The sequence below is a fragment of the Xenopus tropicalis genome, chromosome 9, assembly GCF_000004195.4.
Source record: "Xenopus tropicalis strain Nigerian chromosome 9, UCB_Xtro_10.0, whole genome shotgun sequence".
Lineage (NCBI taxonomy): Eukaryota > Metazoa > Chordata > Amphibia > Anura > Pipidae > Xenopus > Xenopus tropicalis.
In genome coordinates, this window is record NC_030685.2 from 82468988 (window position 1) to 82484967 (window position 15980).

The 15980-nt window shown below is 45.4% G+C and overlaps 1 protein-coding gene across 3 annotated transcripts in view; it reads left to right on the forward strand.

Annotated features, from left to right (window-relative positions):
* Positions 1-720: 720 nt before the first annotated feature.
* Positions 721-15980, forward strand: part of grsf1 (G-rich RNA sequence binding factor 1) — a 29950-nt gene continuing 14690 nt past the window's right edge. Inside the window, exons 1-3 of one of the 3 annotated variants that reach the window (XM_031892565.1) lie at positions 721-839; positions 2889-3138; positions 14611-14764. In XM_031892565.1, the coding sequence (XP_031748425.1) occupies positions 2947-3138; positions 14611-14764 (346 nt within the window). In that variant the 5' untranslated portion in view covers positions 721-839; positions 2889-2946. 3 annotated transcript variants of the gene reach the window in all.

Below are 15980 nucleotides of genomic sequence, written 5' to 3' on the forward strand. Positions count from 1 at the left end.
CTTAGACTGTAAGCTCTATGGGGCAGGGACCATACCTAGTGCACTCTTACCTTCCGATTCGTGCCTGTATGTTACCCAACCACTTAGACTGTAAGCTCTATGGGGCAGGGACCATACCTGGTGCACTCTTACCTTCCGATTCGAGGCTGTATGTTACCCAACCACTTAGACTGTAAGCTCTATGGGGCAGGGACCATACCTGGTGCACTCTTACCTTCCGATTCATGCCTGTATGTTACCCAACCACTTAGATTGTAAGCTCTACGGGGCAGGGACCTCCTTCCTACTGTGTCTCATACCACATGGCACTTACTCCATGTGTATTTATACTTATTTATTGTATTTATTATAACACTTGTCCTCCCTGTGTGTAATTGTGTCTGGATTGTAAGATTGTACAGCGCTGCGTACCCTTGTGGTGCTTTATAAATAAAGTTATACATACATACATACATACATACATACAGTTCTAAAGCTTAAAAAATACCTATTTTTAGTATTCAGACTCAATTGTACATTGATATATGGGCCCTATAGTGTAGAAAGGCAGCTCTGGAGCTGGCAAGGAAGTGTAGTTCTTTAAATTACATCATTATGGTACAGTATCCATAGCTGATCGCCTGTATACACTATATTGCATAGTGCTGCCACCTATTGACCGAAGGGATAATTGCACACGGTGCTGCTGTGCCTTTTTCCTATCCTCCATCTTTGTGTGTGATGTAACTTCCTCCTGCTCCCCGGGCTACTTCCTGTCCTCCATGTGCGGGGAGGTGCTGGAGGGACTGGGAAGGGAACACTGAGCGGCTGCACTTGTTCATCTGGAATAAACAGCGTTTGTGAGTAGCGGCTATAGGGGGAGGATTGATTGTATTCACCTGCAGGCATAGGGATTACAGGGGAACATAAACCACTCTCATCACAACTGCAATCAACATCGCGATGTATTACATGGATATGGCACTGAGAATTGTCTCTGATGTTGCAATTTAGTCGCTCATGTGTAGTGTGTGTGCTGGCAACAGGATATTGCTGGTGTATCTGTTATTCCTTCCCTGGGTCACTATGGGCAGTGATCACTGTTATGTTGTTTATAAGCATTGTCATTGTGTGCAGTTTGGATCTGATTTACTCCACTCATTTCAATTAGTTAACTGCAGGCTGCAATAGGGGCCAGTCCCATTATTATGAATGAAGCTTACTGTTCTACAACTCAAGGAGAAGTGATAGGATTTGTCAGGACTGCCTGATACCTCTCTCTGGCAATAACTTACTTTGGAATGTTGGAGCATGCTGGGAGTTGTAGTCCAGCAACAGCTGTGGACCCAAGGTTACAAGGGGGAAAGTCGTTTGCTTTGCAGTGTTTGCTCTGGAGGCTGTCGTCCAATCGGCTTGGGGATAATCTTCCCAAACAATATGTTCTAAGGGTGTTGAAACACTGATATTTTCTGTAGATTGTGCTAGAGGCATGTTGCTAATAGGGTTGCCACCTAACCGGTATTTTACCTACCTGGCTGCTAAACATGATGCTTTATGGCAATGTCATTGATAGAGGTGAAGGTTAAAAATATAGGAAAGTAGTTTTTTTACTTTTTTACAGAAAAGGGGGCAACCCTAAATATCACAGGATGCTTGCTCATGTATTCAGTAATAAAGGAAAGTGACGTTTCCCTTGATAGGGATAAAAAAAAGCAATGGCTTATTAGTGGGGTGATGAGCTGAGTGGGGGGTAGATCGTCTTGAGTCCAGGGTCGGACTGGGCAGACGAGAAAGCCCTTGCCGGCTTACCCGCCCTGATTGTCCTCTCCGCCCCAATTGCAGCTGCAAAGTTAAATAGGAGGGAGCTGAAAGGTATGGGGTGCTCATGGGTGATGGGGACCCTTGATGTTGCAGCCCAAGGGGGCTTAGGACATTCCAGTCCGACCCTGTGTGTGTCCATGTTCCTGAGAGCTGAGTGTATTTTAGTTTTAGGGTGAAGACACACAGAGCTACTTGTCATCGCTACTAAATGCCAGAAAATACCCTGCCATAGACAATACTGAGAATAGTCTTGTCACATGTAGAGACAATTATCAGTAAATTGTCAGCATTCTCTATTTCTGTAGCCATGACAAGTAGCTGCTACTAGTAGCTCCATGTGTCTTCACCCTTAGGGGGTGAAGACACACTGGGCTACTAGTAGCAGCTACTTTTTCAGGGCTACTAATCTCCAAAAAATACCCTGCCATAGACAATACTGAGAACTGCCTCTGCTAAAACACACTTAGGGGCAGATTTACTAATCCACGAATGCTCGAAAAAAAAAATCGGAAAGGTTTTCCCCCTGTTTACAATCGTTCGGTATAAAAATTTTGTGACTTTTGGATCGCCAACACGATATTATCGTGACTGATACGATTTTTTCGTAAGCACATTTGTGATATTTGCGATCTTCAGAAATTATTGTATGCAATCCGAATTTGTCCCATTTGGGATTCGAACTCTCGTTTTCATGAATGTGCCTACTAGAGACAATTATCAGTAAATGATCAGCATTGTCTTTTTTAGTAGTAACGACAAGTAGCTGCTACTAGTAGCTCCTTGTGTCTTTACCCTTATGGTTCCCATAGTGGTAGAAATTATGTAGAACAACAAGGATAACTATTCACCAACCAACATAGTGGTGTGGTGCCCTAGAGGAAGGCACAATGGGCCTGTGTTGTTTTTAATAGAAGCCCAGTCTGGGCCACAAGTTTTTTCTCACTGGGTGGGGGGTGCCCAACATCAGTAGCCACCGTTTAAATTTCTAGATCGCCTGAAGAACAGATAGACTGGAAGTCACTTGCATGAAACTAGCAATGAGCGTTCTCTATCACTGCATCCTTAAACCATCCTTGTTCCTGTTGCAGATGGGCGCCCAAATCTCCCTGACTTCACTGGCTGGATTGGTACTGGGACAGTCTTAACATGGCCGGGAGCTGCAGGCTTCTCACCGCCTCACTAGCTCAGCTGCTGCTGAGGAGACAAGGCCGGGGGGCCGCGCTGCTCTTGTGGGGCGGGAAGAGCTGCCCGGAGAGCGGTGGGGGGCAGGCAGGGAGAGAGTGGAGCAGAGTGCAGGAATACAGGAGAAGGCTGGAGAGATCATACTGTAGCGGTCAGGTAATGCATCTTTATACTGTGTTACATACATATTCCCCCCCGTTGCTAGATGTTTAGATGCACACCGGCTGTCGGGGAATGGACATTTAGTTCAGTGCTTGCTTGGAGATGGGTTGAGGAACCCCTAGTGTTATATGGTGTTTGGACCTGTGTATGTCCTAGGGCAGTGATCCCCAACCAGTGGGTCGTGAGCAACATGTTGCTCCCCAGCCCCTTGGATGTTGCTCCCAGTGGTCTTATAACAGGTGCTTATTTTTGAATTCTTGGCTTGGAGGCAAGTTTTGGTTGAAAAAACAGAACCTTCTATGGGCTGCCGTCCACTTAGGGGCTATCAAATAGCCATTGACAGCCCATATTTGGCACCCCCAGAAACTTATTTATGCATGTGTTGCTCCCCGACTCTTTTTACACTTGAATGTGGCTCACAGGTAAAAAAGTTTGGGGATATCTGTCCTAGGGAGTATTATGATTATAATATGTAGTATTTCCTTGTAATGTAAATCAGAGTCCGTTACTATTCAACGTTGTATCATTACACGATGTACATTACAAGTCGGTCCCTAAGCTCAGGTAACGACAGGATCCCACAGCATGGGAATAGTTAGAAATGAGGGATGTAACATTTCCTTGGAGATATATTAGCTGTCTTGTATGGAGATGTCATATTTATTTTATTGTAACGTGTATGAGCATGTTAATGCCAGACATAGGTACTAGCAGCTGTGCCATGCAGAAGACACAGCCATGTGTTCTTGATTCCTATAAAATACCAGGTTGATTTTACTGTGGTGAAATCATAACATGGTTTGGGGGCAACTAGGAAAAATGGCTTTATCCTGATTCATGAGGGTCAGGGATAGCAGGCCTGGACTGGGATTCTAAATAGGCCCTGGCATTTCAAGTACAGCCCCAGCCCAATAAATAGTGATTGCCTGTGGCATCTTACAGTAGCCCCTCTGGTATTTGCCAGTCCAGGCCAGAGGGGCTCACAAATATCTAATCACGCTCACTTTACCAAAGAACTTGAATATGACAAGAAATTCAACTTTAAACCTCCTGCCAATTGTTCAGTGGCATTATTGAACAGGCCCAGACTGGCAATCTGTGGGTTCTGGCAAATGCCAGAGGGGCTTCTGTAAGGTGCCACAGACAGTCACTATTTATTGGGCTGGGGGGGCTGTTTGTGCCTCTGGGTACTGGGAATGCCAGGGGGGCTGTAAGGTGCCACAGACAGTCACTATTTATTGGGCTGGGGGGGCTGTTTGTGCCTCTGGGTACTGGGAATGCCAGGGGGGCTGTAAGGTGCCATAGACAGTCACTATTTATTGGGCTGGGGGGGCTGTTTGTGCCTCTGGGTACTGGGAATGCCAGGGGGGCTGTAAGGTGCCACAGACAGTCACTATTTATTGGGCTGGGAGGGCTGTTTGTGCCTCTGGGTACAGGGAATGCCAGGGGGGCTTCTGTAAGGTGCCACAGACAGTCACTATTTATTGGGCTGGGGGGGCTGTTTGTGCCTCTGGGTACTGGGAATGCCAGGGGGGCTGTAAGGTGCCATAGACAGTCACTATTTATTGGGCTGGGAGGGCTGTTTGTGCCTCTGGGTACTGGGAATGCCAGGAGGGCTGTAAGGTGCCACAGACAGTCACTATTTATTGGGTTGGGGGGGGCTGTTTGTGCCTCTGGGTACTGGGAATGCCAGGGGGGCTGTAAGGTGCCACAGACAGTCACTATTTATTGGGCTGGGGGGGCTGTTTGTGCCTCTGGGTACTGGGAATGCCAGGGGGGCTGTAAGGTGCCACAGACAGTCACTATTTATTGGGCTGGGGGGGGGGCTGTTTGTGCCTCTGGGTACTGGGAATGCCAGGGGGGCTGTAAGGTGCCACAGACAGTCACTATTTATTGGGCTGGGGGGGGTTATTTGGGTTTTGTTGTAGAGGCAATGGCTGCTGTATGCATAGTAGGGCCAAGTGATGGAAATAGGAACAGTCATTTGTGTGGCTCCTGATTGCTCTCCTGTCTGTTCAAAATGGTTAAACTGTGTCCTGTGAGGGGGGAAAAAAAGTCTCCAGCCATGGCAGAATTGATGGAAGTCAAAATTGATTTATGATTACACAACACTAAGCAGACTGATTTACATTACGCGGGTAGTAGATTCTGAGAGACCCGCACCTCACCCTTGTGAGAAAATGGGTTTAGCAATCCCAGGCCTCTGAGATATCGTCATTTTATTGCATTGCATGTGCGGCGGCCATTTTGTTGGTGGGCAAGAAGGCCGCACAGAAAAGGCTGGAACGTTACAAGGTGGGGCAGTGAAGGCTGCTTCCGTGAGAAGCACACACGTTGTGTTTGTAATAGACGTATATTCCTTATCTATATGGTATACATAGACAGATTGATAGCTTTCACGACCCTTTTTTTATCCGTAATGTTAAGCTGTTGAAGCATTAACGTAGTAAGTGGGACTGGGCGGGCAATGACATCATTAGTTGCAACTAATAGCAACCGCTGCTAGTGACTCATTCAGGAAAAAAACTACATTCCCCATAATGCATTGCGGCCGCCGGGCTTGTGTAATTCGAGCTCTTACTCTTGACTCCAAAACCTGTGCCATTTTGACTCGCTGCAGTCTGGTCGTTGAAGTGGCAGGTTAGTTTGTGAGCAGCCATATACCACTCCAGCCGCCCCTGTCCCACTATAGAAACAGTTACCCCTCCCCTACAAACTTTGTCAGAGCCCAGTTTCCGGCTGTTTCTTTGCGCTGTTATCGTGCGGTCCCAGCAGTCCTGTAAAGTGTCCCTGTGTTTGTCTTCAGGCTTGTTCTCTTACCTGCCCCCCCCCCCCCCACATTCTAACCTTTCCCAGCCCCCCTCACACTGTGTCTATAATGCTGTCACTAAACCCCCAATGCGCACCCCTGTGCTCCCCCGCCAACACACACACAGTGGTACATTCCAGTCACATATCAGCTCTGTTCATAAGCTCACCTCGCACAGTATATAGTGAGTGGGCCCCTAAGCTCAGTAAGTGCCAGCAGCACAGAGCATGTGCAGGGAATCAGCAGAAAAGAAGATGGGGGGCTACTGGGGCATCTTTGGGGGCACAGATCTTCCCTGCTAAAGGCCTGTGGGTGCCTTGGGCTGGTACAGAACCCCAAAATATAATGTACAATATATTTACCCTAATTCTTTAGTTACACTTTAGTTCTCTTGCAACTTTTCCCTCATTGTGCACATAACCCCCCTTCCTTATGCTCTCCCATCCCTGTGCATATCCCTCATACCCCCCTTCCTTATGCTCTCCCATCCCTGTGCATATCCCTCATACCCCCCTTCCTTATGCTCTCCCATCCCTGTGCATATCCCTCATACCCCCCTTCCTTATGCTCTCCCATCCCTGTGCATATCCCTCATACCCCCCTTCCTTATGCTCTCCCATCCCTGTGCATGTCCCTCATACCCCCCTTCCTTATGCTCTCCCATCCCTGTGCATATCCCTCATACCCCCCTTCCTTATGCTCTCCCGTCCCTGTGCATATCCCTCATACCCCCCTTCCTTATGCTCTCCCGTCCCTGTGCATATCCCTCATACCCCCCTTCCTTATGCTCTCCCGTCCCTGTGCATATCCCTCATACCCCCCTTCCTTATGCTCTCCCGTCCCTGTGCATATCCCTCATACCCCCCTTCCTTATGCTCTCCCATCCCTGTGCATGTCCCTCATACCCCCCTTCCTTATGCTCTCCCGTCCCTGTGCATATCCCTCATACCCCCTTCCTTATGCTCTCCCGTCCCTGTGCATATCCCTCATACCCCCCTTCCTTATGCTCTCCCGTCCCTGTGCATATCCCTCATACCCCCCTTCCTTATGCTCTCCCGTCCCTGTGCATATCCCTCATACCCCCCTTCCTTATGCTCTCCCATCCCTGTGCATATCCCTCATACCCCCTTCCTTATGCTCTCCCATCCCTGTGCATATCCCTCATACCCCCTTCCTTATGCTCTCCCATCCCTGTGCATATCCCTCATACCCCCCTTCCTTATGCTCTCCCATCCCTGTGCATATCCCTCATACCCCCCTTCCTTATGCTCTTCCATCCCTGTGCATGTCCCTCATACCCCCCTTCCTTATGCTCTCCCATCCCTGTGCATATCCCTCATACCCCCCTTCCTTATGCTCTCCCATCCCTGTGCATATCCCTCATACCCCCCTTCCTTATGCTCTCCCATCCCTGTGCATGTCCCTCATACCCCCCTTCCTTATGCTCTCCCATCCCTGTGCATATCCCTCATACCCCCCTTCCTTATGCTCTCCCATCCCTGTGCATATCCCTCATACCCCCCTTCCTTATGCTCTCCCGTCCCTGTGCATATCCCTTACACCCACCTCCATCCCTATTTAACCCATCGCTGTGCATATCCCTCATAACTCTCTTCTCACATCCCATCCCTTTTCCTTACCTTTCTTTGTCACAATACACATCCCCTATAACCTCCCTTCCCCACCCGTCTGCTCACTGTGCTTATACCTGACAAACTGCGCTCCCACCTCTCCCCTCACTATACACATCCCTCATAGCCCCTTCCTGATCTCAGCCCTTGCTACCTGCACCCCCTGGACATATCTTTGCTTCTTCCATACCCACCCTCTTACACTATTATCACATGTTCTTTAATAATTATCACCTTATTTGTCCCACATACCCTCTTTTTAGAATTGTCTCACACTCCCCCAGCCATGTGACTGCGGCAGCATTACAGTCCTAGTACTGAGCCAGCATTAAGCAACCTGTTTTGATCATTGCTATGGGTATGTGTATGTTCTAGTGGTGTAAATAACTGTATGGAAATATGAGGGACCCTTGTAATTAGCAGTCAGGAAGTTACAATGGACTTTGAATGTTGGGAAAGTTTTGTTAAGTGAAGGTGAAACAGATGAGTGCACACTTGTGTCCCACTCACTCTCTATTTTGTATCTGCAATTAAGTGGAATCCTGTACACAGTGAGTGTTTGTATTATTGAGAATTCTTTTTTTAATGTTTGTTGGGATATTGATATTAAGGAAATCGGTGCATTGGTTGCACTTTGTTGCTGCATTTCTTTCTGTGACATTATTAAGCTGTAGAAAGTAGTCAGAACCAGCAGTGCAGGAATGCCAGGAAACTTGGTCAGTGAACCAATCACCCCTCCAAAATTAAAATAGCCCAAAGTGCTCTTCTGAGCAGCGTAGCAATTTCCATTCATTTTCTCCTCTGCTCCATAGTCATGATACATGCAGCTAGGATCCTGCTCTCTCCATAACCAGCCACAAGAGGGTTAATTCACTAATTTTGTTTTTGTTTCAAAATCTGGTTTTGTTTTGCTTTCAAATCTAAGGTTAAAGACACACAGAGCTACTTAGTAGCAGCTACTAAACCCCAGAGAATTGCCTCTGCTAAAACACACGTAGAGACAATTATCCCCAAATGATCAGCATTGTCCATTTTAGTAGCCGTGACAAGTAGCTGTTACTAGTAGCTCTGTGTGTCTTCACCCTAAAATCTGACAAGCTCTTTGCTAGTTGTACACTTTGTATCACTGTCTCCATCTTGATAAAGTTGAAAGAAAAAAAAAAAAAGCAGTGGGGCTGCAGCGTGTTGGTCACACCCCCGTCTGTAGCAGAAGGGGTACAGCTGCTGGTGTGAGTGTCCCCCCCTGCTCCGTGCTGCTGTCCCTGCTGCTGTCCCTGCTGCTGTCGGCCTGGCATGGAGATGAACTGCTCACTGTGAGTGTCACTGTGTGGCCCCCTCGGCCTCAGCACCCCCTCCCGGCACTGTGTACGTTAGTGCAGTCTTTTCCCCTTCTGGTCCATCCAGGCTCCTGTAGACACCATGAGTGGGTACTTGCTCTTCTTTGTTTGTGTTTTGTATTACATTTTATTTTGACTACATTTCTGCCCTATGTTGGTTCATTCCAGCCTGTGTCCTGCGTGCCAAATTTAATGCGCAGGCCCTATTTGTACGAGCTGGGTCTCGCGCGCATTAGCATGTTTAATGCGATTTCAGGGCAATCTTTCGCTGCAGCTGGTTTTCAGGCAACTTGCATGACTCCATAAATATCTTGTGTGGTGGATTCAATTTGATTGCATTGTTAGTCCCATTCAGATCTATGGAGTCACCTGGAAGTTGTATTGCTTTACTACCCTGTAATGAGTCACCTGTAATTCTGTGTCATTTCCGACCTGATGTGCGTTTTATAGAATGGGCAATTCTAAGCAACTTTTCAATTGGCCTTCATTATTTATTTGTTACAGTTTTGGAATTATGTGCTGCCTTCTTCTGACACTTCCCAACTTTCAAATGGGGGTCACTGACCCCGGCAGCCAAAAAACTATTGTTCTGTGAGGCTACAATTTAATTGTTATTGTTACTTTGTATTACAGGTATGGGACCCTTATCCGGAAACCTATTATCCAGAAAGTTCCGAATTACAGAAAGCTCATCTCCCATAGACTCCATTATAAGCAGATAATTCTAATTTTTAAAAATAATTTCCTTTTTCTCTGTAATAATAAAACAGTACCTGTACTTGATCCCAACTAAGATATAATTACCCCTTATTGGGGGCATAACAGCCCTATTGGGTTTATTTAATGGTTAAATGATTCCCTTTTCTCTGTAATAATAAAACAGTACCTGTACTTGATCCCAACTAAGATATAATTACCCCTTATTGGGGGCAGAACAGCCCTATTGGGTTTATTTAATGGTTAAATGATTCCCTTTTCTCTGTAATAATAAAACAGTACCTGTACTTGATCCCAACTAAGATATAATTACCCCTTATTGGGGGCAAAACAATCCTATTGGGTTTATTTAATGGTTAAATGATTCCCTTTTCTCTGTAATAATAAAACAGTACCTGTACTTGATCCCAACTAAGATATAATTACCCCTTATTGGAGGCAGAACAGCCCTATTTGGGTTTATTTAATGGTTAAATGATTCCCTTTTCTCTGTAATAATAAAACAGTACCTGTACTTGATCCCAACTAAGATATAATTACCCCTTATTGGGGCAGAACAGCCCTATTGGGTTTATTCAATATTTAAATGAATTTTAGCAGACTTAAGTTATGGAGATCCAAATTACGGAAAGATCCCTTATCCGGAAAGCCCCAGGTCCCGAGCATTCTGGATAACGGATCACATACCTGTACTTATTTTTCTTTTCAGGTCCTCTTCTATAAATATACAAGTCTCTCATTCAAACTACTTCCTGGTTGCCAAGGTAATTTTAACCCTAGCGACCAGTTGACTGCTGAAATTCCAAACTGGAAAGTTGCTGAACAAGTGGTGAAATCATTTAAAAAAAAAAAAAAACCACACATAATAAAAAGTGAAGACCAGTTGCAAGTTGTCTCGGAATATTACTCTCTATATCATACTAAAAGTTAACTCAAAGGTGAACAACCCCATTCGGCATCGTGCATTTGTGGCGGTCTGAAGAGAATATATATGTTCAGCCATGAGGGATCGGTAATGCTGGTATTAATGTGTATTTGTGAGTCATTCTCTGGATAGAGCCGCTCTATACGGTAATTACTGTGCTGAAATAAATTGGCATGTCTGCCCACAGCTAATTTACATCATGAGTCACTGCACTTAAGTTCTAGAAAGGGCTCAAGTTGTTTTGCTTGTTTGGAGGCTGACGTTCAGCCGGCGTAGGGATACGCTGCCCAAATTATATGGTCTCTTCGAATAGTGTTGGAATGGCACAAGGGGCAATTGTGAGCGGCTAGGTAACTTGAATTTGCCCTTTCATGGTACAGGTATGGGATCCCTTATCCAGAACCCCTTTATCCAGAAAGCTCCGAATTACGGAAAGCCTGTCTCCCATAGACTCCATTTTAATCAAATAATTCAGAACTTTAAAACTGATTTCCCTTTTCTCTGTAATAATAAAACAGTACCTGTACTTGATCCCAACTAAGATATAATTACCCCTTATTGGGGGCAGAACAGCCCTATTGGGTTTATTTCATGGTTAAATGATTCCCTTTTCTCTGTAATAATAAAACAGTACCTGTACTGGATCCCAACTAAGATATAATTACCCCTTATTGGGGGCAGAACTGCCCTATTGGGTTTATTTAATGGTTAAATGATTCCCTTTTCTCTGTAATAATAAAACAGTACATGTACTTGATCCCAACTAAGATATAATTACCCCTTATTGGGGGCAAAACAATCCTATTGGGTTTATTTAATGGTTAAATGATTCCCTTTTCTCTGTAATAATAAAACAGTACCTGTACTTGATCCCAACTAAGATATAATTACCCCTTATTGGGGCAGAACAGCCCTATTGGGTTTATTTCATGGTTAAATGATTCCCTTTTCTCTATAATAATAAAACAGTACCTGTACTTGATCCCAACTAAGATATAATTACCCCTTATTGGGGGCAAAACAATCCTATTGGGTTTAATTGATGGTTTATTGATTTTTTAGTAGACTTAAGGTAGGGAGATCCAAATTACGGGAAGACCCCTTATCCAGAAAACTCTTAGTCCCGAGCATTCTGGATAACTGGTCCTATACCTGTAGTTGTGTGGACCCTATTGCTGCACTTGCGGGTCAGGCCTTGACTTGGAGACATGCAGCATTTTGCCGTCCGTACTGTTGAAAAGATTAGAAAGTATCTTTGGTTCAAATTAAGTAACACAAAATGCTAAAATTAGCCTCTCGTCGTTACAAGTGTCGGCAAAGCATCACAGGGAAGGAATGCCGAGAGCCGTCAGGAATATGAGGCCGGGGATTTGAGAAAAATAACTTAGCGGGAAAGTGATGGGAATGAGGCAAAATAAGCAGAAATAAATAACATTATTGGAGATATCAGCCCCACCCTAGCAAACAGATCACTCTATTAGGGCAGTGGCACAAGGGGCAATTTCTAATGTTTGGTTGCCTTGGATGTATTCAGTTCTGTGGGTTTGGGCCAGAACGCTCTAAACTGACGCCACTTACACCTTTTTGGGTGGCAGTTGCCTAAAAGTACTGCTGACCTTTCTTAATAAGTGTTTGTTCCTGAGAGTCGTTTTAAAGCAATAATTACTGCCAGGAAATCGCCCCGGCACTGGGTGCTTGTCCGCTCTTGTTCCCCACACCAGAATCAAAATAGTCGCACTCTAAGGGTGAAGACACACGGAGCTATTAGTAGCAGCTACTTGTTGTGGCTACTAAAATAGACAGTGCTGATCATTTACTGATAATTGTCTCTACATGTGTTTTAGCAGAGGCAATTCTCAGTATTGTCTATGGCAGGGGATTTTCTGGAGTTCTGTAGCCGTAAAAAAGTAGCTGCTACTAGTATACCAGTGTGTCTTCATCCTAAAGGTGGCCATACACAGGCCATTTTTAGCTGTCGATATCAGTCCTTTAGACCAAATCTGCAGCTGAAATCGGGCAGGTTTTCAGGGACTGCATTGGCTCTTTGATGTGGTCCCCAAACCCGACGGTGCCTCTACCCGCTGTTTATTAGCTTGATATCAGCCACCCATAGGGGAGAAGACCCGCTCGCTCGGCGGCCTCGCCCAATGAGCGGATCTTACACTGTATGGCCACCTTTAGCCTTATCACCATGGCCCAGCTCTGTAAACTGAATGAATTCTGCCTTAGCTGTTGGAAATTGTAGAAATTCGAATTTTGTCTGTCGCTGCTCCGTGTGTGGCACTCGGGGCACTTTTAATTGATTAAAATGACAGTCAGTGAAAGACAGCAAACACCCACCTCCCCGTGTGCCGTTAGCCTTCATTACTGTGTAATCAGTCTGTTGTTAAATCCATGAAGTCGGTAGGCGTTGGTATACAAAACAAAGGCTGGTCAACATTTCATTAATCTCTATGGAGGTGCCCATGGTAACAGGCCTGCAGAGTCGGTTACTGTTCCTTATAGATCAGTCTGACCAAATGGCAGCCAGTGGGTTTGAGTCCCATTTGCTTCTGGATATAGTCTTATCATAGGTGTTATACACTGACAGCCAAAGGAATATCTGCAACTTGCATCAGGGACATGGCCTGTAGGTCAGGGTGTGTGGCTGCTTTTCATTGCGGTTACTGGGAAGGGGGCTATATTTATCTATGTGCCCCAATAATACTGCCAGTATTGTTTTCCTTCCCGGAGTAAGGGCTCTGTCAGCCGGGGAAAATACCAGTGTTGGATAGGTATTCTTTGAGCCTGAGGGCATTACATTTAGTAATGTTTCTGATAAATTTGATTTTTCTTTGTTTTTCTCTCATGCTTGGCACGTTGTCCCTTCAACTTTTGTTCTGGTAAGTTCTTTTCTGAAATGTAGGGTCACCTGTTACTCCCATTGATAAATGCTTTCAGCATTCATTACCCTGGAATCAAAGACAGTTTCAGATATATCTGTTTTCAGCAATACGAAAATGCAGTTATCTAATAGCTCAAGTGACGTCTGGCTCCACTTATATCCTGGCCGGAATAAAGGAAACACAAAGTATTTAATAAGTCAAAAGTTAGGTTTCCATACGTCCAAATGTAGCAGTAGCTCTGTCCCTGGGCAAAATTGTGCCGTCTGGTATATTCCAAGGTGGACGGAGTTTTCTCCAATGGGAAATTGTCTCTCTCTTGCAGAAATCAAATGGACAGAGTAAGAGCTGTGGCAGTAGTTGTAAAGCTATGGAATGGTTTGCGATTACAGTGTATCTGTTTAAATGTCATTTTTATATGCTGAAATCCAGCTGCAAAACAGTTCTTCTCTTTCTGCATCATTTGAAATCCTGGCAGGGGAGGAGGGACTAAAACATTGATCTTACAAATTGTAACAACTTCTCCACAGCTTACAGACAGCATGCAGGAACTACATAACCCACAATGCATTGCTCAGGGGGATTTAATTGATGTATATTGCAAAGCTTGAAATTGTCTACTTTTCAAAAAGCTTAAGTTGTACTTGGGTGAAGATCCCCTTTAAAGTGTAGGAATCATTAATGTGAAATAAGAATATATGCTTAATCATCACTTCTACCCTTGCATTATGTATTCCCTTACTCATTTGATTATACAAGATAACAATAAGATGAATTATAAATAAAAAACATTACTGTGTTCCTGGGGGTTGAGTTCCCCTTATTTCAGCAGAATCACTGAGTTTTTGCAGTTTAGCCTCGAAGGCGTCACTGTTAATTTTTTTTTGCCCATAGGTCAAAGTACAATACAAAAATATCCCATTCCTTGTTCACTTACATCTTACCCTTTAGCTGAATGTTAGTTGAATGTAAAAGAACAAGTAATGTGGTTGCTAGGGTCTTTTTTATCTTGGCAACCAGGCAGTGGGTTAAATGAAAGAGTGGAATATGAATAGGAGAGGGGCTTTTTATTAAAAGGAAGTGGGGACTGCTGTTTGTTTAGTTTGTGACTTAATATTATGTTACTAATTTGTTCTTTTTTTTTTTTTTTTTTTTTTTTTTTTAGAATATCGACGGCTCATTTCAGAAAGACTGGTATCCGCCCTTACCAGAGTATGATCCTCAACCGCTAGCCAATAAATTAACCACCATGTTCATTGTGCGCGTTCGGGGTTTGCCATGGTCTTGCACTGCAGATGACGTGCTGAACTTTTTTGGTGGTATGTTTATTATAACCTTTTACCCAGCGTGTTTGATATAGAATGTAACCGCTATATAACAAACTGTTTTCATGGCATTTTATACCAGTAGTTTTAGCATAGTTACTGGATAGGTGCCAGCTTCAATTTTGATGAGGTGCTTCTCTCAGCTACTGTGGGTATGGTTCAGGCCCCGACTGAGATTCCAAACAGCCCCCCCACTAGCCCATTAAATAGTGACTGCCTATGGCATCTTACAGCAGCCCCTCTGGCATTCCCAGTACCCAGAGGCACAAACAGCCCCCTAACTGACCAATAAATAGTGACTGCCTATGGCATCTTACAGCAGCCCCTCTGGCATTCCCAGTACCCAGAGGCACAAACAGCCCCCCCAGCCCAATAAATAGTGACTGTCTGTGGCACCTTACAGCCCCCCTGGCATTCCCAGTACCCAGAGGCACAAACAGCCCCCCAGCCCAATAAATAGTGACTGTCTGTGGCACCTTACAGCCCCCCTGGCATTCCCAGTACCCAGAGGCACAAACAGCCCCCCCAGCCCAATAAATAGTGACTGCCTATGGCATCTTACAGCAGCCCCTCTGGCATTCCCAGTACCCAGAGGCACAAACAGCCCCCTAACTGACCAATAAATAGTGACTGTCTGTGGCACCTTACAGCCCCCCTGGCATTCCCAGTACCCAGAGGCACAAACAGCCCCCTAACTGACCAATAAATAGTGACTGTCTGTGGCACCTTACAGCCCCCCTGGCATTCCCAGTACCCAGAGGCACAAACAGCCCCCCCAGCCCAATAAATAGTGACTGTCTGTGGCACCTTACAGCCCCCCTGGCATTCCCAGTACCCAGAGGCACAAACAGCCCCCCCAGCCCAATAAATAGTGACTGTCTGTGGCACCTTACAGCCCCCCTGACATTCCCAGTACCCAGAGGCACAAACAGCCCCCCCCAGCCCAAAAAATAGTGACTGCCTATGGCACCTTACAGCCCCCCTGGCATTCCCAGTACCCAGAGGCACAAACAGCCCCCCCAGCCCAATAAATAGTGACTGTCTGTGGCACCTTACAGCCCCCCTGGCATTCCCAGTACCCAGAGGCACAAACAGCCCCCCCAGCCCAATAAATAGTGACTGTCTGTGGCACCTTACAGCCCCCCTGACATTCCCAGTACCCAGAGGCACAAACAGCCCCCCCCAGCCCAAAAAATAGTGACTGCCTATG